The 25,284-nt window shown below is 39.2% G+C and overlaps 1 protein-coding gene across 1 annotated transcript in view; it reads left to right on the forward strand.

Moving 5' to 3' along the window:
- The window catches only part of LOC109031529 (uncharacterized), a 39,578-nt gene extending 20,985 nt beyond the window's left edge, over positions 1-18,593 (forward strand). Inside the window, exon 5 of the mRNA XM_019043090.2 lies at positions 18,327-18,593. Within this exon, the coding sequence (XP_018898635.2) occupies positions 18,327-18,396 (70 nt within the window). The 3' untranslated portion in view covers positions 18,397-18,593. The remainder of the gene's footprint in view (positions 1-18,326) is intronic.
- Positions 18,594-25,284: the final 6,691 nt, after the last annotated feature.

Raw genomic sequence — 25,284 nt, forward strand, 5'->3', positions numbered from 1 at the left:
AACGAGTGCACCCAAACGAACGATATTGAGGGATAAGGATTAGGAATCCTGCGATGTCTGTTAGAGTATGTCTGTCAAACAAAAACAACAACATCAACAAATTGATTAATTAAAAAGAAAATGAGATTGGTTTGTGAATAATTTCTTAATCTATTTTCATTTTGGACCGATGGAAATGACAACTTACTCTTGATAAACCACAATTAGGTAATATTTCCATTATTCTTGTTCACATTCGAGGTACCGCCATCTTGGTGCACTCGTTTCGGCCTCCATGAGCGAGAACCAATCAGAATTGGATTATTTTTTAGGCCACTTTCAGCCCAACCAAAAGTGAGTTGTCTTAACTCTGGGTATAAAGGGACTCTACTTATCGTTACCCCTCTGACGTAAGGGCGTATCTCAATTTCCATAAGAGCCTCCTTTTACATATAAATCCATGCTTTTTGCGACTCGTGCGGAAATCAAGATACGCCCTTACGCCAAAGGAGCGACGTTATATCAGTTATATCAGATTATTAGGAGGACCAGCATATTAGATTTGCTAAATTTACCGCTTGCCGATGATATAGTTGGAAAATCACGTATCTTCATGGTGAAGTTTAAATTTTCCGCTCATATTTTAATTTTTAAAGTGAATATTATCCGATATTTTTGCGTAAATATTCCGAAGAATATTCTTGCAAGAGCAAAATAAAACACACGAAATTCGTGGGATAACCATGATTGGCCATCATAATTCACATAGTGGCATGAAAATGAATTTGCAAATTCATAAATCAAGTAACAGGTTTGTCTTGTATAACGATATAGCGACAAATATCGCTTACACGCTGTGTAAATCAAGGTCGTCTGAAAGTTTCAATCACGGCGGAACGACCCTCAGAAGGAAAAACTCACGGTTCTTGGCGTGAATCTTCAACTAAGGGGTAGACAACTGAGTAAAGTCCTGGATTTCCTTTTTTATGAAAAAGAAATAATGAACTAGTCTTCGGTAATTTTGCAGAGGAATAAATTCATTCATCATATGTAACACTTGTTTACGCATGGTCTTATTTTAGTTTACTATATATCCTCCAAAAGCTCGTTTTCCTTCCAAATTTTTGCATTCACCACTGCTCTGTACCGGATCCAATTTTTTGTTTCCAAATTAATACGTAACCAAGTTCAGCTGAACGAAACTTCATTTCATTTGACGTCATTTTAATTACACAAGTTTGAAACGGTTTGATCTGAACCTCAAGGAGACTTGGTATACTGAGGCAGTTTCATCGTGGGCATTCGCAACAAACTTCCAATGTCGTAAGTTAAAAGTTGACAATTAAGTCGAAATTTAATGATCCAATCTAAATTCCCTACTGTACAAATTACTTTCAGTTTTAACCTCCTTTTTTCACCAAAAGTCATGGTGACTCTTCAACATTCACGAAAAAAAACTCAGTCGGATGCGCCCGCATTAATATTCAGAGAAATTTCAAACAAGACGCGAAAATAATACGGAGGAAAGTTACGACACTTTCTGTTAGGTTTTCTTCCTTCCGTTTCCTCGCGGAGGTTTTAGAGGATAAATATCTTTAAAGAGGGTAAAAACGCCTACGGCTCTACTGAGACGGAATGCAGACAATATGAAGGAGGGGAAGAAAGTTGAATAAAAAGTTTCCCTCTCGAGAGGAGAGACTGGTACGTTTTCTTGCCATAAGTCTATTTACAGCGGAAACTATGTAGATAGTCTTTTTCGTACTCAGGCGTCCACATTCACCGTTTAATACCTTTTAATGAAACAACAGACATACCGTCTGACACTAAAAAAATTTATTGTTGACTTGCTGAGAACTTTTTCCCGAGAATTATCAAATGGAATTTTTATCGGTCCAACAGAAATTTTCTCTCTGTGTGGGAACATGTGACTATTTTTGACGCATTTGACAAAATGCCTGATTTGGCTACTTGCCTGCGACAGCGGGGTGATTATTAACACTGACTGATAAATAAAGATAGACTAGGAGGACAAAGGGAAAACAGAGTAGTGAACAGAGTTAGTAAAACCAGTAATTTAGCCAGATTTGTTAATTTGTTAGGTAACTCGACTTTTGTTTACTTTCGGTACAAAATTACTTTACATACGAGGTTCCCGAATCTTGTTTAAATGCACCTAGAGAGCGATTTCGAGCATGCACAATGAACTGCAATTTTAGGCAGAGAATTTTCCCAGAATTCAGAAGATATTCTTCATTCAGAGAGAATACCTCACTGTTGGTGAGTGAAACATTCTTATTTCCTAAAATAGTCGAGGAAATGTTTTAAAGTTGGGGAAAAGTCGAATAATTTTGCCAAAATTAAGCTAAATTATTATTATTTCTTTTTCGGAAAAATCTTAGACTTTAAAGTGGCATCTGAATTCATTTGCTACGCCTCGATATGGTACGAGTCTGATATGAAGGGTTCCCAAACGCTGTGTGTCCAGTTCTGTACGCTGAAAAACTCCTTCAAATAGACGAGTATGCAATTCGCACGACCGTCGTGGCCGAATAGTTATCTCTTGAGGTTTGTAGGGGCATCTCGACGAATGACTCTTCCCAGAACTCAGGAAAAGGCTCCGAACGCGACATCTACAACCAGAATAATTGGATCACGTCAAGCAGGTGGTCGAAACGGATGGATGCAATGCATAACGGAGCTAAGTAGTATACCAACCAACGGCAACCTGCTAGATACCCTTTAGGTAGCCCATCATTTTCCCCCTTTAGTCTATAACAACCACGTCTTTCAACCAATAAGCTCGCGCTGTTTTCCTTTTGTCTCCTCTTTTTACTGTACATTTTATACACATTTATTCAGTGGGCTGAATGTTGATATTGATGAGCAATATACAAGGGGGAAAATGAAAATAACGCGATCTTGGTTGAGACGGGTGGTTCTCTTAGACGAAGGAGGAAAACGATCGAAAATAATGGACTTACTTAGACCCCCTGCTGATTGCAGTTAGTCTATTACTTACCCCTTTATTTGTCCGTTGCAACCACCCGCTCCCACCGACAGAATCACTTCATTTGCTCTTGGTCATCTTTGTCCATCGCTGTCTTTCAGTAATTTTTTCAAGAATAAACCTACCAAAGGACTTTGTCCATAGGTTCGTCTATATATTTCAATAATCGGGCTACAGATTTTTGACGATCAGAGTGGTTTCGCGATAACTAGAATAGTTTTGTCGCCGTAACCGACAACACATTTTTCGGTCATATTTTTAGTAGTATTGGTAATCACTCGAATTTTTTTGCATTAATTTACACAGGGTTACGTTCTTTAACGCTTTTCAAAGATTTATCTCACTACTTTTCAATTTTAACATATAAATGATCGAAAATGTGCTGTCTGTCACGCTGACTTTTTACCGCGTAATGGACAGCACATTTTCGGAATTTACATAATATTAATTGATAGGTAAAGCAATAAATCATTAGAAAGCGTCATAGTGCGTAATCCTTTGAATATACATAAATAAGGGTCGCTCTCATAGCGCTCTCCGGCGCTCTGCGACGCCTAAACGCCACAAAATTCGAATATTCTCGAATATAACTCGAATATAAAACTCAAAATCCTTTGAATATTCATACTAAAAAATTCGAGTGATTAACATTTCTACTGAAAATATGATCGAAAAATGTGTTGTCCGTCACGGCGACAAAACTATTCCAGTTATCGTGAAACCACCCATCAACACATAGGTACTTTGGATGCAACATACAGGGGGAAAAATTTAATCTCAGATCCGGCAGACGATGAAAGCGACCCATTTTTGCTCCCCTATCCAGGAAAAGGAGGGAGCCTCGACCTTCCGAGTTTTCAAAGCGGTGCTCCCCACCCCCACCCCCTCCCGCCCGGCGCGGGGACTTTTTAGCGAGTTAAAAAGACGCAGCGGACCCCGAAGACAATGAATCACGGGTGAGAGCTGTCCAGGCCACTCGGGAGTATCCAAGGATATCGGTGACCGGGTGGGTGTGAGCCCATGAAACAATGGTCTAGGCCAAGAAAACGCCGCGTGAGCCCCCAAACCTCCCGTGCTCACGAAAAACGCCGTGCGAATATTCAAATGTCGCCAAATTTCCTCTCAGGAAATATTCATTTTTGAGGGCAGATATCATTCTTTTGCCTGGAAATTTTCAGACACTTAAGATCAAAGTACAAACGAAATTATCTGTGAAACTGAAGAAAAATATTTACAAATTTTCCCGAAGATTCGTGATTTGTTAAGGGAAGTTTCACAGCGTCTGAAGGATTATACGGCGTTTTATCTCAGCACGGTAGGCCGACCGCCACCGCACTACCCAAAAGACGAACAGTGGTAGGGCGTGCTTTACGATATATCGATTGATTTACCATTTAAACCTATGGAAAAAGATCGATAAAGAGGGTGTTCGTAGCGAACACCTTAATAATCGATTCTTTACCATAGCTTCAATAGGGAAAAATCGATAATCGATCATTCACGCCTCGCCGCTGGTGTCGAAAAAAAAAAGCGCCGTACGCGTAAGGCCTTGAACAGCGGGCAATAATTTATTTTTACACAGTCCCGTCGTTGCCGACCTTAAAATGGTGTAATTCGTTCCGTTCTGTCGTGCTAAGGAAAAACACCTTATGAACATTCGAAAGCTGCCGAATTGCCCCCGGATAAATCATGTACTTAAAAGGGAAGTTATGCATATATATCCTTGAAAATTTCAGATATTTTAGATTACGTTGCAACCGCATTTTTAAGACAAATATTCACAATTTTTCCATGGTGAACTCGGTTTTTATCCAAGGAAATTTTGCAACGCCTGAAGGCTCATACGGCGTTCTTGCTCAGCGCGACAATGTTGTAGGTGGAAATGCCCTGCTGAGGAAGAACGCTGTATGAACATTCGAACGTTGCAAAATTAACTTTTGGTGAAAGTTATGAATATTTTTCTTTGAAATTTTGGGGAACTTTAGGTTAAAGTGCGATTGAAACTATCCAAAATATTGGAGGAAAAATTTTAATAAGTTTATTAGGAACTTCATATTTTATGAAAAGAAATGTGGCGACGTTCATAGGTTCATAAGGCAGTTTTTCTTAGCGAGGCAATATTAACGCCCAGACCTTGTCAAATTTTTTCTGATAAAAATATAATTTGCGAAGGGTATTTACGCATGTTATTTGTCGAGTTTTTCTCAAAATTTTACACTTGATCTAATCTAGTGGGTATCGAAATTTCGAATGAAAATGTCGGTACTTTCTTTTGAAAACGAGCATTTTATCAGATGAAATTCGACAACGTTTGAATGGTCACCCGGCGCGTACTTATCCCTCAGTGATGCTCTACTGTGTAGCACGTGAAACGCGAAAGCGCCTGCAATTTTGTGTACATGCAATATGGCCATCTCCGGACCACGAATAGTTGTATCAAAGTATTTTAACACTATCGCGCCGCATCGGTCAGCCTAGAGTATGCGATCATGAAGAGCTATACGGAAGGTGCATTGTTTCACAGTTGGACTACATTCTGCAATAATGATCCAATAATTCTGGCTGATTTCAGAAGCAGTGTATTTTTAGTGGAAATAGACAAACATCGAGACCTCTTTTTTATACCATAAAGACATCCATCATTCGGGCCAAGTATTACATGGTTCCTGATTTGCTCAACTTGGAGTGACCTTCTTCTCAGAGTTTTTTCTTTTTTCTTTTTTACCCTCTCTCTCTCCTCCTTTGTGAAAAACTGCTTGAGATTCTTGACTGGTCTTGGGTTCTCACCATCGGAAAAAATCCTGATTAAAAAATAAAGAGAAAAAAAGCAGAGCTACCATCATTCGACTTTACCAGAATATACCACGAGGCAAAGTTTGTAAACAAGACACAAAGCTTTCCATAGACAAATATTTATTTACAGAGAATGTTATATAGACCACCTTAAAAACAGAATACGAAGTAGTAATTCGTGAACTTTTTACAGCCTCTTTGCACTAGAGTCCCTTTATACTGAGAGTCAAGACAACACCCTTCATGGAGTCACAAACGGGAATAAAGATTACAGAAATTGAACGTTTTTCGTAATCTTTGATCGGCCCATTCTCGAATTCCTTTCTTCGTTCCTTCCCTCATTCCGTTTGTTCCTTGCTGAACCCGTAATTCCCCGGTCCATTCCAGATTATAATCTTTGCAATCGGTGAAACTGTAATCTTTATTCCCGTTTGTGACACTGTGAAGGCCTAAAATACGGGAACCTATCAGAAATGGATTCAAATTGTCTTGACTCTCAGTATAAAGGGACTCTACTTTGAACTAACACTACTTCCTCTAAATTTTCGGTCAAAGACCGCCACGAATTCGGTCTCCCTCCCCAATCGGAAATTTGACCTTGGGCAAATCAGAATAATATTGTGGCAACCTTAGCGAGATTGTGAGCATATTTCAACAGTAAGGTTGGCCTGAGAATCTTGGTACAATATACCATCAATACTGGATATATAACCTTAGTATTTTAATATTGCACCAATATTAGCAACATTAGAAATCCAACGTCAGGTGGTGCTCGGTGTTTCCAAGATTGTCACAATGTTGTCACAATATTGGTTATACAATATTGGTAAACTAATACTGTCGTAGAGTTATGTTTTCAATATTGCAGTAATATGTTAGTTTTAACATTGGCGAATTATTAAAAAAAATACTGAACATAGGCTTCTGCTTATAATATTGACACAATATTGACACAATATTAGGAAAACAAAATTGCTAAAATAATATCGAGACGATGTTATCTCTGTGATACTGCGGTATTGTTATTATGTTAACATTCAATTAACGTTAGAACAACAAACATAACAGGCTTCTGTTCGTAATATTGTCATAATATTGACACAATATTGGATATCTAAAACTGCTGAATTGATATTATGCTAACATTATTTTTACAACATTGTGGTAATATTCGCACTTTAAAATTGTCACAAGATTAAGAAAATAAACATTTTAGGCTTCTGTTTCTAATATTGTCATAAGATTAACACAATATTGTGCGCGGCGAGCAAAATTCGACCGCGTTTGCTATTTCCGCCACCAGGGCGCGCTCGCCGCGGATCTGCCGTTGCGGTCCCTTTAAGGGCAAATTAAAGGGCAAAAACTGCGACCTTTCGCTTTTTGACGTAATAGGCACATGATCCATAGGTGCCTAACCCATCTTACCGATATTCTTAGGCCAAGGGCTCAAATGGAGCTTTTTGGCAACGGTCCGCGCGCGGCCGCCCCGTCAATGGGGCTGGTTCTCGTTTCGCCTGGGCAGTGCCCGTTACAAGTGGGACCCAAGTGGAATTCTTCAACCGGTGCAAGCAGCCGAGAAAGTAACTAACTTAGGAAGGTTCCTTGGCCCTCCAACATTCCGTATGTCTACATTAGGCATTGCGACGCTAAGAAATTTTTTCCGCTAGGACGGCAGGTAATACGGCGTTCTATCGCCTGACTTGCCTCGCAGAGGTAAGATTGGAAATCCAAGCTTGTCTCAGAGGTAAAATAAATATCCTGCCAATACCATGGCAATATTTTAATATCAAGTCTATGGCAATATCATGATCACAATATCCGCTGAACAAGCTTGGAGCAATATTATTAACATAACGTTGTCACAATATTGAATATCCAAGTTTGTCTCGGAAGTAAAATAATGTCCCACCAATATTGTGGCAATATTGTCAGGATAGGCTTGGAGCAGTCTTACAATCCTAACCTTGGCACAAGCTTTGGGCTCAAGCTTGTCCCAGAGGTAAAATAAATGTCCTGCTAACATTGTGGGAACATTAGCAAATAAGCTTGGCAACTCTATTCAAATGTGAAAAAATGTCATACTAAGCTTGTACCAAGGTCAAATTTCCGATTGGGTCGGAAAATATCGGGATGCGCGATCTGACATCAACGGATGCCGCACCAATCACATCCCTCGTCTCCGGCAAATGAAAATGAGCACGAGTTAATCTTGTTGACAAACGATTTCTAAATTAGGCGTCCAGTTTTCTGCTCGGAGGTCATTGACAATGAACCATCGGAAACCTCCCCTCTCGCCCCGCCCCTTCCCTCCGCCATAACTCCCTTACGATTGCCCTTGCCGTCTGCAAAGTGAATCGTTACGATATGTCTATACTAGCCGTTAATCATCCCCTATCATATATTTTTTCACCCTTTTTATTCGAATTATCTCCTGCCTTCTCTCGATTCCGTCTCAAGGTCCATAAACTCGCAGTTTCCCTCGGCAAAAAATTCTATAACTAGTGCAGCGGATATTTCGACTCGCGAGATTTTTATCCCTTCATCAATTCTCCTCAGAGGATTTGCCGGAGCTTGTTCCCCAAACACCCCCTCTACCCCTTCCTAGTCTCTGAATATATTATTTCTGACCATCCGTACTTCCAAAGGCTCATGTCATGAACACGTGATTCAGACCTTGCTCCGAGGAGATATATGGGAACGTAAAAAACATAACGATAAAGTTCCGATGTTTTTATACCCCTCTTCATATGATGCTTCAATACTCTGCTCGCGCCGCTCCGTCCCAAAATAGCAGAGAACTCATGAACAACTTGAGGAATATGAGTTCATAACTAGGATTGGCCATTAGTGGCATTTCCTGACTAAATGTTAAGAGGAAACAAACTTGTTACGAAGCAGGCACTGATACACACTACGGATTAGCCTTCGGTTTTTCGGATAGGCCAGAAGATATCTTTGGTGAATCATTAGTTATCATTTTCAGGATTTCCGTTTCGTGTTGTTCACAAAAATTGACTTTCGGCAACGCGCATTAAACTCAAATTTGATGATTCTGATTACCATCTCAAGACTGTAAGTTTTTTTCAAACAAAGATTAACAATACATTCCAATTTTGTTTAAGAACCGACATCTCCCTAATTACGTGCAAAAAATGCCACTGAATCCCATTCAATTGTCTTTTTCAATTATTGACCCACGGACCTCGCCTGACCAAAGTAAGTACTCAAGCCTTCGAGGTTTGTTCATACTCACTTGAGGCTTGTTGGGAAAAATACATATTTAAAATAACTTAAAACTTCTAACATGTCCGATAGAGACGTATTAGAAATTAGAGGAAGGTGGGGATGAAAAAGGAAGGAGAGAAGAAGAGGCAGGATACGAGGACGGAGACAGGATAGAGGAGGAGGAAGAGAAGAATGAAACAGACGGAGAACAATACAATTTTCTTGTTCTTCTCCTCCTTTTTCTTCTACTTCTTCTTCTTCTTTTCCGTCCTCGTCCTCTTCTTTTTTTGCCCCCATCTGTACTTCGTTCTCTCTCTATGACTCTTCATTTTCTCATTTTCCCCATCTTATTCTGCCTGTTTTCCCCCTTCTTCTTGTTTCTCCTGTCTCGTTTCTTTTTATCACCAACCTTCTTCCGCGTTTCACAGCGTCCTCCTTTGACGTGCATTGAAAATCTTACGATCTGAGTCTGTTAGACTAGGGTTAAGTAAAGCATGCGAATTTAAAAGTATCACAGGGCTCTGCAATACTGTCGTGAATTTTTACGCGATTCTTTCCTTTTAGCAGCTTCTTCGATTATTCGAATCAAAATTCCGATGACAAAAAGGCAGGTTCAGGAGGTATCGAGCTTCAAACATTCGGTTTACAAAATTGAACTTTCTTTTAAAGCGAGACTGACACCCCCTCTCCTCCCCCATGGGAACGAGACTAGGGGTGCAGTGACCCCTTGCTCCCCGGAGAGGCAAGGCGAGGTGGTGGTGGCTGGAAAGTGAAATTCGCATTTATCTAACTCAGCGTCGACTCGGCACGTCGCGTCGCACAGTGGATCGAGTCAATTAGAGTCCCTTTATACTGAGAGTTAAGACACCCCCCCCCCCCCCTCATGGAGTCACGGGAATGAAGATTACACAAATCGAGCGTTTTCGTAATCTTTGATCGGCTCATTCTCAAACTCCTATCTCCGTTCCTTCTCTCGTTCCGTTTGTTCCTTGCCGAACCCGTAAGTCCTCGGTCCATTCCAAATTATAATCTTTGCGATTGGTGAAAATGAAATCTTTATTCCCCGTTTGTGACACTGTTGAGGCCTAAAATACGGTAACCAATCAGAAATGGATTCACATTGTCTTAACTCTCCGTATAAAGGGATTCTAGAGTCAATCAGAGAGGTCGAACGCAAAATTTTTTACTATAACTGCAAATTTGGATGTTTATTTCTTCACATTTTAAATTTCAAGGGGTGAATCTCACGAGGAAACCAATGGAACCTTTTGTAAAACGTCAAAATTTTGTATGAACGGAGTTATAAGCGTTTAAAGTTTCCCAATTTTGTCCGACCTCGATTATTGCCTCGATCCACTGTGCGTGGCGTCTACGTGGCTGGGCGTCGCGGCGCGCGGTGGTGAAAGAGGATAGCTCGACGCGGCGGCGGCGCGGCGGGGGATCCGAGTCAAGTTTTCGATAACTCGATAAGTTTCAATTAAGGAGAGCTATGATCGGACGCGTGCAGCTCGCGGCTCGCAGACGGCACGAGTCGCCGTTAATTGACAGCTCGCGCCGCGCCGCGCCGCAACGCTGGCCTTGTTGCGAAACGGGAACACTTCCCTCGTATTTTCGCCACACCATCTGCTCCGCTATGGACCATGGTGTCTACAAGGGGGGGTACGGAAATGACGGTAATTTTGGAGGTTAGGTCTCGGGGATCTTGTCTCTGATCTTAAGGTCCAGAAGAGTAGCCAACCTATGAACTGAAATGGAGATGTTGCATGTGTGAGGAATTTGCAATTTGACTACTGATTCTTATGTAAAAGTTCGCGAGTAACACGATGGTCCCACTGGTCTCCTCTGAAATCAACTCCCAAGCTCAAAAAAAGCTCTCCAAGTTGAGGCTGTAATAGAGGGGATATCCCACGCTATCCTGAGATTCCATCTCTACATCAAGACGAACTTCCCAAGCAAAGATAGGGAGCAAATACATTAGCAGGGTTGCCGTGCTTTCAGTTTTAGAGTCCCCAAATAAAGTGGCAGCCCTGTCAATATATTTGCTCCCTATCTTTGCATGGAGAGTTCGTCTTGATGTAGAGATGGACTCTCAGGATAGCGTGGGATATCCATTATCCCCTCCATTACAGCCTCAACTTTGAGAGATTTTTTTGAACTTGGCACCATCGTGTTTCTCGCGAACTTTTACATGAGAATCAGTAGTCAAATTGCAAATTGAGGATACCCTTGGTTCATAAATTGGACAACTATATCCCAATCTGCTAAAATAATGTGTTTAAATTGAAAATGCCGCTGGATGACGCTACTATTGGCGGTGCATTTTTTCGCTTTTAAATCTATTATTATACGATTTCCCGTGACTGGAAAAAATAATAACAAATACTGTGGAATCGGCTCTTTAACCAATTTCTGATGAATCAGTACAAATTTGCGTACAAATTATCTATTGTTATGACTCGTCGTTTGTAAAGCAGTGCTCCTCATTTATAAAAATTTTTGGCCATTTTAATTTTATATTGAAATCTGAAAATTGGCAGCGACATTTTTCTGGCGTTTTTCGTGTAGGAGGGTTGGCTACCCTTTTACGCCCTTAGAGTTCCATGCTTTGACATGTCCATACTCTTCCCTATAGACTCGTATAGATCATAATTGATACAACAATCAAACAGGTGAGATCGTACCCAATTCGATTGGTCCAACATGTGGACACAGCTTCAAAAGTCAATTTAGAAAGGAGGAGTTGCGTTTTGGGCCTTTTCCGGCCCCACCTGGATTTTGCTAAATGTTTCATATTTTCAAAGTACTAGTTTTAGGTAGACTCTGTGCCAAATATTAGACCGAACGGAGCCCATGCAAGGGCGCAGCAGCGCCTCAAACCCAAAATCCTGGAATCGAAAAACAATTATTTTCGTCGACTTTTTCGACTGTTATCACTCTTCCAGCACATCATTCTTATGTATTTTTTTGCGTACTTTTCGTTTCTGGCCTTTTTAAAGGCCTCCGATAAATTTTAAGGGGCTTTATGGCCCATTGTTGCCATTTTTGGCCCATTTTTAGGGGTTTTTTCCATTTAACACATTCAAAACTCAACTTAATCCAAAAACTGTGTACATTTTTGAAAAGTACGTATAAAAATGAATAAAAAATGTTCAGTAAAATTTTTTCCTATGTTGCCAAATTTTCGAGAAAATTGGTCCCAAAGTGTCGAAAACGGCAAAAAATCGATAAATCGCCGCGTCTAAGGTTCAAGAAAGTGGAGTACATTTTTCATACTGTACCAGATAACAGCTCTTATCCATCCATACAACATACTAAAATATCATAGTTGTACCTGGATTCCCACGATGTGAAAATTGACCGAGATGCCGATTTTAGCGGCCTTTTTATACTTGAAGGCAGCTCTTTTGAATGTTTTTCGACCTTAGTCATCCTCTATGGGTGTGTACTATATGTATTTTTCTACGTACTTTTCATATCTGGCCATAAAAATGGCTTCCTGTGAGTTTTAAAAGGCCTAACGGTCCATTGTTGCCAATTTTCACCAATTTTTAGGGGTTTTTTTCAAGTTTACGTGTGTGAAACTTAATTTAATCTAGAAACCGTGTACAATTTCGGAAAGAACGTAAAAAAATACATAGAAATGTGATTTGTACCTTTTCCCTACGTTGCCAAATTTTCGAGAAAAATCGTCCTGAAGAGTCAAAAATGCCAAAAATTGGATTAATCATCACGTCGGAGGTTCCAGGAAGTGAATTATGACATTCATGTGGATCGTGGGACACTTTCTCCACGCATTTTCTGTTCTTCGGTATATTTGGCCTGTAGCAAGCATCTTGAGAACCAAGGATTATCTCGAGGTTACAGGAATAAAGAGGTGAACTGGAGTGAAGGATAAAGTAAAAGCACCTTGAGGGCCCGTTTTGTCACGTTCATCTGCGCCATTACATGTTCCTTGAGATGCATTGCAATTTTCCATTTTCGATACGTTATTTGTAGTGAAAAAAAACTCGAAATTCACTTCCTGGAACCTCCGACGTGATGATTAATCCAATTTTTGGCATTTTTGACTCTTCAGGACGATTTTTCTCGAAAATTTGGCAACGTAGGGAAAAGGTACAAATCACATTTCTATGTATTTTTTTACGTTCTTTCCGAAATTGTACACGGTTTCTAGATTAAATTAAGTTTCACACACGTAAACTTGAAAAAACCCCTAAAAATTGGTGAAAATTGGCAACAATGGACCGTTAGGCCTTTTAAAACTCACAGAAAGCCATTTTTATGGCCAGATATGAAAAGTACGTAGAAAAATACATATAGTACACACCCATAGAGGATGACTAAGGTCGAAAAACATTCAAAAGAGCTGCCTTCAAGTATAAAAAGGCCGCTAAAATCGGCATCTCGGTCAATTTTCACATCGTGGGAATCCAGGTACAACTATGATATTTTAGTATGTTGTATGGATGGATAAGAGCTGTTATCTGGTACAGTATGAAAAATGTACTCCACTTTCTTGAACCTTAGACGCGGCGATTTATCGATTTTTTGCCGTTTTCGACACTTTGGGACCAATTTTCTCGAAAATTTGGCAACATAGGAAAAAATTTTACTGAACATTTTTTATTCATTTTTATACGTACTTTTCAAAAATGTACACAGTTTTTGGATTAAGTTGAGTTTTGAATGTGTTAAATGGAAAAAACCCCTAAAAATGGGCCAAAAATGGCAACAATGGGCCATAAAGCCCCTTAAAATTTATCGGAGGCCTTTAAAAAGGCCAGAAACGAAAAGTACGCAAAAAATACATAAGAATGATGTGCTGGAAGAGTGATAACAGTCGAAAAAGTCGACGAAAATAATTGTTTTTCGATTCCAGGATTTTGGGTTTGAGGCGCTGCTGCGCCCTTGCATGGGCTCCGTTCGGTCTAATATTTGGCACAGAGTCTACCTAAAACTAGTACTTTGAAAATATGAAACATTTAGCAAAATCCAGGTGGGGCCGGAAAAGGCCCAAAACGCAACTCCTCCTTTGAGGGATCGGATCGTTTATGGTAGATTTTTTATTCTTTTAAGTATCAAATGGCGAGGAAAGTGAAATTATTAGGAATTTCCTCATTCTCATATTATCCAACTTAAATCCTAAAATTTTTGTTTGATGTTATGTGCAATTGTTTTGAACCAAACGATGCATCGAATCACTATTGAATACAATCCATTCATTGTCGTCCCTAAAGAAATGTTTCTCATTAAGAGGCTCCTCATGAATGATATTTTGAACGGGAGATGTTGAAGGAGATGAAGCTGCCTCGCTTTGGAATCCAATTTTACGCATCGAAATGTGTCTCGCGGAATTTATTTTTAATGCACACGTGAAACTGCACGAGAAGTTCATAACCGCAATAAAAGTTAAGGAAGCAACTTATTTTACGATTTCTGGAATTGGATTCGGATGACAAAAGATAAGGATCAAAAGAGAGCGAGAAAAATGCATCTCCTTTATTCGGAACTTGAGGTCACTCCGTCGTAAGAAGCAAAGCTGTCATAATATATATAAATATTAAATGAGCCCGTATCAGCTTGCGAGGGTTTGTAGCACGTGAAAGTCAACGAAGGTTGCCTCTCAAAGAATCGTATTCTCTCGAGTTGTTTGAAAAGAATTACAAGTTTATATAGGAGCATCTATCGATTAAGTCGAAATATATCTTAATCCAAATTTACATAAAATGTAACAATTTCCAAGGCTAAAAATACGTCTATCCATATACAGGAAACACAAAATTAATAATACGCTCAAGGCTAAAACAATCGGAATCGGCTAAACAATAATTGATAGACAGATTGAAAGCCAACCATTTTTGGGGGAAACAACCCCGGGAGACATATCGACGGTGAAATTAAAAAACCAGGTATCTCGTTTGCAGAGTTTAAAAATCTACACCCCCATATTATTTTTTCGAAGAAGAGCAAATCAATATCATCTCTTGAAATTTTTACCGAGTTCTCCGTATAAATAGGAAAAAACACGGACGTTCTCAAGAATTGACGTCGAGTAGTTTTCCATTCAAAAAATAAAGTAGGACTGGAATCCTCCAACCTTGCAAACCGAGGTACGTGGTTTGGTAGTTTAACAGTTGATATGTGCAATCCACACGTCAAAAAAATTCGAAAACTATGGACTAGAACCACGTTTTTCTGCCTTTTTCCAGATTGAATTTTAAGTGGAAGCCCGCTGTTTCGAGAGAGTAAAAACAACGCATTGAAGTGCTCTCATAGAATCGTCGAATAATTTTTCGAAGCTCAAGTAATTTATCCGCCAGATCTTTACTTCGTTTCCGTCCATACCGTCGCGAGATAGATAGGACGAGAGACATCATTAAGACAATTATCTCTCATGCTTCATATCGCACTGACTTCCTCTCCGCAAAGAAAGCCCAACAATAGACCCGGGCATGAAACTTTCATCAAAGAAACAAAGAAACGCGGTATCCACGGTTTAAAACCGTGGAAGAGAACTAGGAACCCGCAAGGGGTTGAAACGGTCGATATCAAAATCCAAAATTGTCGAGCTCTGCATCTTAAATTCTCTTACGAGCATTAGGTATCATAAGAAAATAGATATGGTTGATTTTAAAGTCATTCGTTTCGGTTGTTCATGAGTAACTTGAAGAGTTTTCAACGGAATGCAACCCGTTTCCCGCGCACCGATCCAAGTTACGGAAGGAAGGCGCTCTTTACCATTACTTCGAGGAACTAATCCCTCGCTATGATAGGGATCCTACTTTCGGATGCACTTTTAGCGGTCGCGAATGTTTTATCTTAAGAGACTTGTTAAACTTCAGATTCCCATCGAGCTGAGTGCGGTTATTCTGTGAAAGGCGGAAAATTGGGCTCATTAAACTGGATTTGTCTCTGAGCATTTTGCTGAATTTTTAATTCTCCGTCTTGTCAATAATGGTCTCGGCTTATTATTTTGAGAACGGAATTCATTGTTTTCTGTGAATTGGCTTTGTCTCTTAAAGTGGCCTGATGTAGAGAGTGGGTATCAGCTAATGCTGTGTTAATTGCAATATCAATTTTAAGCGTTCACAGTAAATGGGGCCTTCGTTCACGAAACTGTCCTACTCATTTTTCAATCTGGAAAGGGACAAAAATAAATTTTAATGAGGATCAATTCATTTTTGGGTTTCAGGACATTCCGTCATTTGGTTCCGTTTTTTGGTAGCGCCCCTGTTTTGTCCAGGAGTTTACACCCACACGTAAAGCAACAGTGACTTGGTCCAAGCGTTATATTTTAGTCCGTATGAAAAATTATTTTGACAATATCGAAATGAAAAAATTGAGAGAGACGGAGGTGTTGTTATGGTAACCCATTTTTGAGATGAAACGTTAATTTCTTCTTTTGATTCATCTTTTCAAATTGTCGTTGGTGATGATTATTATTATTATTATCATTTGGTTTTATTTCTATCCTAAAAAATTTCGATATAATATACCTTATAAATACTTTTTTCTTTTTCTTTTTCTTTTCTTTTTTTAATGAGGATATTACTTCATTTTAAAAATATTTACATGGTTAAAACGTGGCAAATATGTGTAAAACCTTTTACAAGCGACGGCATCAATATTACTCTCAATGAACCGGGGTTTTGTTGAAAGAAATTACACTAAAATGAATGAAAGAGGGAAAAACCAAGAAGCACGCAATTTTTGGTTTTAACCCATTTTCACATAGATTTTCTTGAGTCAGATACGTCCAGTTTTGAGCGTTGAGTTGCGCACACCACGCTGCATCACTGCAGTAAAAGCAAAAAATATAAAAGAAAAAATTAAAGTGGTTTGGAAATCATTCAATTTGACACGGAACCACCTAAATATTTACAATATACCCATCACATTTTCCTTTGATACATATTTTTCCTGCATCGATTTAAATTAGAATAATCCATGCAGAGTGTGCAAACATTTCAAAATAATGAGTTGAAAAACGCTGACTTCACGAGCTTAAATATTAGAGCCAAACACAGAGCGGAGCGGCGTGCTGCTGGCACAAAACGCACACTGACGCCTACAAACCTGAGGGGATACTCCACGCATTGCGCAATGCTTGAGGTATCCCCTTAGGTTTGTAGGCGCCAAAGCGCGTGTCCCGTTGGCCGGCCGCTCGTGCCACGGCGCCTCAAGCAACTATTTCACATCGCAGGTCTTGCACAGTATCATACGAAATTGAAGGCGCTCCAACATATTGAGAATGACAAGCATCCTTTAAAATTGCGGAACTTTCCTCGCGAAATAAATCAAGATACTACGGCACAAAAAGAAAGCGGTAGTCCAAAAACTCACTAAGTCCTAGCACCCTCATTTAATAACGTTTAGCATAATTGTTTAATTTATATACATCAAGCCGCTACCTCAGTGCACTAGAGCGCTCTGCGACTCCCAATCGCCATTGGAATCGATCTTTTCGCAGATCATCCGACACATGACACCTTCTGATCTCATCCTCCATGCCGCCGACGTACAAAAGTATTTGATTGGGTTCCTCCCGGAAGAAGGCGGCTTGGACGTCCAGTAAAAAGTTGGCGGCAGATATAGTGGAGGAGGAGATAATTTTTGAATTTCATTAGAGAAAAAAATGACTCGATTAAGGACCAATTAACTTAGGGTCTCAATTAATTGGTAAGTGGACCAAAACTTTCCTGCCGAAAACCGCGCGGACGTAAACTCATAGAAAAGACAGGTGTGCGGGCAAAAAGTCGTTGACGAAATGTCCTATAATTCATTTCTAAGACTAAAAGGCTTGATACATCTCCCCTCCAAATCACTTACTAAACGAATTGACCCCTTTTTGTGATCAAGGGAAAGTAGAGCGCTGCACCATTGTAGTCGCTTTACAGCGCTCTGCGACTCCACTTTGTTTCCTCCAAGCGGGCTGATTATTGAAATTGATAGACAAAGCTGGAGACAAAGGAGAACGAGGGAAAATGGAGCGATCCTATTGGTGGAATCAAGTGGTTTCTATGGACAGAGGAAGTGATTATTATCCTATTTAATGGCCCACGAGAGACCCTCAAGTTTGTCCACCATTTCTCCTTAAGTCCACGAGAACCATCCGTTTTAACCACTTATTTTTTGTGTATCTCTTCGCCTGACAATATCAATAATCAGCCAGACCGAATCAGCTTAACCTAACAGGTTCTAACTGTTTGGTCATGGCGTTAAATACAAGTCACACATTTTTTTAGAGTATGATCCTACGAAATGGATTGGTCATTTTATCCCTACGTTGATACTATTTTTGGTCATTTTAATTTTTTTCCAGGATGTTTGCGGGAATACGCCAATTCGCAGCTTGCTTCCCAGGGAATGGTTCTGGCTGGTCTCAAGCTTAACTAATATATATGTATATTTTTCTATGTTGTTAGGTCTAAGATTTTATGTTGATTTATTTTCAAATTGTTTATTCAATTTTGTTTAAACATTTTAAAACTTCACGATGACAGACCAAGAATTCTGCCTGTTTTAAAACCAGATAAATTATTTTAAATTGATTTGTTGTGCTAACATACATAAAGTTAATGTAGCTTTATTCATTCTTATTCTTCTTCTCCTTCTCCTTGTTCTGCTTTTGAAAATACATTTTAGAAAAAAAATCTGAACGTTGCGTTTGACAACACGGCACATTTTTGCTGTCTCCCTCACGGAGGAACGTAACTTCATTCCAAGGTTGCAAAATTGGCTCAAACAATTCAATCTTTTGAAAGCGTGTACCGGTCCAGTTTTAGTCCAAAATTTTCTCTGACTTTTGCATGATATTCAGGTAATAATCAGTAAAATTTTTGAACAACCTTCGAGAAAATGGGATATGAGCAAAACATAATGAATATTTACGAGACATGAAGACCCACATTATCCCAAAATGTTTTGCTCTTGCAGAAAACATTTTATAGATATATCTATATCCTTCATATAAACAATGAGTGCACACTTTTATTGAACTTTGAATAAGCTCAGACTGAGTTCCGGGACTTTATTAAAGTTGCAGCCCCTTTCTCGAAGCTTTGGTTTTTCAGAGATTTTAATTGAAGAATGACAGAAAAATCTAGTATGATTTAATTTTTAAAATGAATTTTTTAAAAGTAGGGAATTCAAGAAACGCCGTGATCTAGTATTCTCAAACGTGCGGCAACATAGACAAAATAGAGCTGGTACTGGATGTTATATTCCCTAGCTGTAGATCGAGAACAATTATGCTTCCTTCCTTTTTTCACTTCCAATTGGACTACATTTTGGAATTTGGAACTAAATTTTAGCCCGGTTTAAAAACAACGTACGTGCCATTAGTTTCCCTGTGCACATAAGTGTTTTTCCAGAAGAGCCAGAATTTATAGTTCCAAATTTCAAAATGCAGTCCAATTCTTCTCCTTTTTCCTTTTGATATTTATAACTGGAGGATTTGGTTTTGTCAGGGGAAAGTTGATTGCTTTTAAAAATGTTTTTCGAAAAAATAATAATATTTAAAAAAATAGTAAAAGGTAAAGAAGTTAGTACTGTTCTTATAACTATAAGTATTCCTTCCACTCGTTCTGGTTGGTACCCTCAAGGTATGGTAATTATTAATACGATAATTATATACATTTCAAATATTAAATAAAATATCATTAGATTTCACCTGTAAAAATTTAATATATATACATACACCATTCATATTATGAATGTAAACTGAAGTGTAAACTTATAAATCACCTTTAAATTTTACTCACTCAACCCTGAAAACAGTAACAGGAGTTTATTTTTTGCATTAACAACATCGCTTATTAGCTAAGGTAGCTTTAATGCCGGTGAGCTGAAAAAAATTGCGGTATCAAAACGGAAAAATGAAAACCTTTTTTAAGACTCATGGAAAATTGCATAGCCCGGCGCGGTGATACAACTATACCAACACGTGAAACCTGCGTTGCATCACACTTAAATGAAGGCGTCTCACACATCAATAGGATTCTCCAGTATTTTTTTAGTTTTAAAAAAAGTAAAAAATCACATTTATAGGTGAAGAAGGAGGTAAACATTGAAATATTATTACTCTCACGTGTGACAGTGTTTACCTTGTAAATTTACGCAAAATGTGGGACAAAAATCTCGATTGCGGCTGTACACATTGTCCTCAATCATTTGACAAGAATGCTGTCAACCTCGTCCTTTACTGTTGCGTTGCGAATGATAATAAATCTAACAAAAATAATGAGAATATTCCTTGTTTTGATGTGACAAAAATCGTATCGAGACCACATATCAACAGTATCTGCTTGACAACCATCCTCTGTTCGCAGTTTGATTGTTCAATATTTAACGATTTCTCTAGGGTAACATGCGAAACAAAATTTATTTTCTTGTTCAGAATCTAATAATTTATTAATAATAAAATCATTTTATAAGCAGATGACATACACACGTGAATTTCACACGTAGGAAAAATTGATTTTCGTTAAACTTATCAGTGCTTTTCCTTATCCTTATTTAAACTGACGGCTCAGAGATTCATCGAGGAAATTATGTACTTTTCTTATTCCGCCAGTGATATATGTATTAACTCAGTTTAACACTGTGCATATCATGGAAGTACGATTATTTCCGTTAAGTTTTCCGTCAAATTTATCAGTGATGTATCCTGTTATTCTTAATCTAGAAACTCAGAACTCATTATATTGATGTAATTATACAAATTTCATCACTTGTAGTAGTTGTAGTTTAGGCAGTTATTGTTTCAGTTCACCCAGTCTAATATATTGAGCATCACAAAAAATTGCGATTATTTTCAGCGCCAACACTCAGAAATGTCCACAACTCAATTTTACAGTTAATTCTTTTTGCTATAGTCTCTTTGAACAATTCTGTTTATCAGCAAGATCATGAGCGCCTAATTCATCTAGCTCTCAAGGTCTGTAAGAACACAGTGCGACAGTCACAACAGCCAGTTGTTTACATATCATATTTTGCCTCAAACTTGTCTCTAGTAGCTCCACTAGTTTCTCGATTACACGAATCGGCAATTCAAACCATTTTGATAACCCAACCGACCGATCTGATGAAGTTAGGTATTTCAAAGCAGAGCAAAAATATGATATTCTTTTTGGACAACGTCGATGAGATATTGAGTCTGATCCTGCACTCTGCTTCACAACAGAGAACCAATCCAGGTCACAGTAGAAGCTCAAAAATTACAAATCACACTCAGATGATAAAAGATCTAAACTCTAGTTCGAACGCGCGTTTGCCTAATTATTGCGTTCGTTTCGATGACGTCATCGCGCTGAACGTTGATACCTGCGACGTGGAACTTAGAATCACGTCCGAAGAGCTGACATCACCCTCAACCCTATCGGAACCGGTCTATAATATGACCCGTGGTTTACACTTGAACGATATCTGGAGCTCGAAAAGTTCATTGGTTTTCATGCTTGAAACTCCAGGTCGGAATCACTCCAGCGGAGAATATGACATCTCGTCGAATGAGATACGCGAGCTTATCGCATGTTTTAAATTCATGTGGCGTTTTTTCAAAGGCTACAAGACCGTCATCTGCCACTCGCACGGCTGTGTGAGGTACGACCCCTTCACCGAGAGACTTCTCCACTATAGCGGCGCGGAAAACGAGGAGTACTTCGATCTCTCGCTGACCGACATGAACGGGAAAACGGTAAATTTTATGCCTCCAGCCAGAAGTTTAATGTGGACGTATTTATGCTACAAGGAACTACGTGGAAGTGGAAAGATGGGGTATGCTCGTGCAAGCTGGATAAGAAACAATGTAAAAGTGGATTTAGTTCCTTTTGGGAAAATGAAAAAGTGGGATTTTACATTAAATCAAAAGGAACTGAGCGCTAACTCGTGAGCCGTGGGCATGTGACAAGAGCGTTGTGGCCAGGGCTCATGAGTTAGAGAGTTCCGCCATCAATCTCCCCGTCGTGCCCTGGCTCGTTCGTTGCCGTTGACGTCACTGGCGCTTTTAAAGTCCCATTCATTCTTATGACCCTCAACTAACGAGCACACCCCCATCTTTCCACTTGCACTTACAAAGTTCCATTTAGCATAACGTCGGTGAAACTACCAAACCACGTATCTCGGTTTGCGACGTCGCAGACTTCCTGTCATACTTTATTTTTTAAATTAGAAACTACTTAACATCCAGTCTTGAAAATTTCTGTGATTTTTCCTCTTTGTGCGGAGAAAATCCCGTGAAAATTTCAAGGAATGATATTGATTTGGTCTACTTCAAAAAAATAAAATGTGAGCGTAGATTTTTAAACACCGCAAACGAGATACGTGGTTTGGTAGTTTCACCGTCGATAAATACCTCGGTTGCGCTAGCAACAGAATCGAGTTTTGATGGTTTATGCTTATAAATTAGCGCAAATGCTAAATCGTCACCTTCCAGCCAAAGTATCACAAGCTCCATGCGACGTTTAAAAATTTCCGCCGCCCCTTTATTTTTTTACAGAAAAATTACTAAACGAAGCTGTCTGAAATTTCACTGAATTTTCTTTGTGCCACCGATAAAATTCAGTGACATTTTCAAACAGGTTCAACCAACAATTTAAACATCATGGTGTTTGTGACACTTTGGCTGGAAGGTGACGAACTATTTACATCCAAGAGATTAACAGAGATAACACCCAATAAAAAACACGGGGTATGACGTCATCCACCGTAGTGGTGAATATAATGGTTTCGTTTACCTCAGTTTTATCCGTGTTCTACTTTGAGCAACCAATGCTAATGTGTGTATCACTAGTTGATGAAAACAAGAAGAAGAAACCACGGTATGCACTACTCCAATAGATGATGTTATCTATCTTGTAAACTGTATGGGTCATTTTAAGGAGAGGAGCTGTTTAAAGAAAAATGTAGCTCTTGAATGTGTCAGGAAATTGCTATTTAAAAACTCCTTCCTATGTACAATTTCGCGAGAAACACGACGATGCCTCTGGTTTTCTCTGAAACAAACTTCAATACTCAAAAAAAAAAAAAAAAAAAAAAAAAAAAAAACACTTTCGAAGTTGAGGCCGTAATGGAGGGGATATCCAACGCTGTTCTGAGAGTCTACCTCTACATCAAATCAAACTCTCCATGCGAAGATAGGGAACAAATACATATACATTAACAGTGTGCCACTTTCTGCGGGGACTCCAAAACTGAAAACACCACAACCCCACGAATGTAGCATACTCCCTATCTTCGCATGGAGAGTCAGTCTAGAAATAGAGATGGACTCTCAGGATAATTTGAGTTATCCCCTCCATAACGGCTTCAACTCTGAGAGCTTTTTCGAGCTTTGGAGTTTCTTTTAGAAAAAAACCAGTGGCACTATCGTCTTTCTTGCGAAATTTTACGCAATAAAAAGCACTTGAATTACAAATTCCCCACACATGCAAGAGCTCCATTGTGAATCCCTAAGTGGAAAATTCTCTCTATGAAAGTACTTCAGCTACAAACACTCCGGAGTTTGGATTTTACTCCAAAATTTTACGTAGAGTCCCTTTATACTAAGAGTAAAGACAATGCGAATCCATTTCTGATTGGTTCCCGTATTTTAGGCCTTCACAGTGTCACAAACGGGAATAAAGATTACAGTTTCACCGATTGCAAAGATTATAAACTGGAATGGACCGGGGAATAGGAGGTACGGCAAGGAACAAATGAAATGAGAGTGGGAACAGAGACAGGAATTCGGGAATGGGTTGATCAAAGTTTCCATCAAACGTCCGATTTGTGTAATCTTTATTCCCGTTTGTGACATCCACAAGCCGCGTTGTCTCAACTCTCTCTATAAAGGGACTCTAATTCTACGTAGCGTATTTATTTTGTGTATTCACACACTTTTTTAAATATTTTTAATCTACTATTGAATCCAGGTGAGGATCCTCACCGATGTCTTTTGGAACGTATCTAGAGACGAGGAGTTGGTGCTGTGGACCGTTTGGTCCATCCTCCTGCCCTCGATTTACAATCAGCTGCAAAGTGCGCTGAACTGCAAGGTTGAAGTGACGAATTTTATGTCGCTCGAGGATGAGATGCTTGCCGAGGACGAGATCGGACAAAAATCCGGCGTGGATCTAAGGCTCACCAACGCCGCGCTGACGCAACTGACATCTGACTATTCGAAATACGATTTCACGCCTGCCGTCGAGTCCAGCGCCCTTTGCATTGCCGTTCCGCACAGTCAACTCGTGCCCCAGTGCTTCGTGGTTTTCAGGTAGCCTTCCCAGCGGGCCGATTATTGAAACTGATAGACAAAGCGATAGACAAAGAAGACATAGGGAGTATAGAGCGATCCTATTGGTTGACATGGTTGATTCTTATAGACTAAGAAAGAAAATGATGGACTAACTGTCGGGTCTTTGGTGGGTTGCCGTTGGTTAGTCCATTACCTACCTCCTATGTCCATTGGCTTCACCCGCTTCCTCCAATAGGATCCCTCCAAAATCCTTTTGTCGTCTTTGTCTATAGCTTTGTCTATAAGTTTCAATAATCAGTCGTTTTCAAAAGGGAACAAGTCCATTTTTGCATGAGCCTTGGCTTGTATAAAAGAACATGTCAACTAAGACTCATCGAGAAATGGACCTGTCCCCTTTTGAAAACAACTGATTCAGCTGCCGTAAAGTAGCAGTAATGACCCACTGAACAGGGCATGAGATTTTGAACCTATTTGAGAAGAAAAGTAGTTGTATAAACCCAGTAATGCTAAGCTAAGGGAAAACGCCGCATAAACACGGAAAAAATTAAATTGTTGATCTAATATAATTCAATTGCCAGAAAAACTGCAACGTCCCAACGTAGATTTTATAACAAAAAAAATGCTATTTTTACCACTATGGTGAGCTAATTTAACCACGGGAGTGGTTGAAGTAGCATTTTTTGTTGTAAAATCTACATTGAAACATTGCAGTCATTTTTTTTTTAGCGACTGAACTGTTGAATCAGAAATTTAATTTTTTCCGTGAACATTCAAAATGTGTCATATTTCATCCAATAAAAACCGCATTTACTAGGAAAATAGGTCTGATACAAACTTCAGCTAGAGCAAAAATAAGAGGGCCGAAAATGGACCAGATGTGGAACACTGTACTCAATTTCATGTTTTCACAACATCTCTTGTAACTTTTTGTCTAATGAATGCTTCTTCGTCGAACTTTTAAGTGAGATATAATAGTAAATGAAAAATTGAAAGCGCTCTGCCATTTTGGATGGCAGCTCAACCCGTCGCCATGCATCATGCATGC

This window comes from Bemisia tabaci, chromosome 7, assembly GCF_918797505.1.
Source record: "Bemisia tabaci chromosome 7, PGI_BMITA_v3".
In the NCBI taxonomy this organism is placed as follows: domain Eukaryota; kingdom Metazoa; phylum Arthropoda; class Insecta; order Hemiptera; family Aleyrodidae; genus Bemisia; species Bemisia tabaci.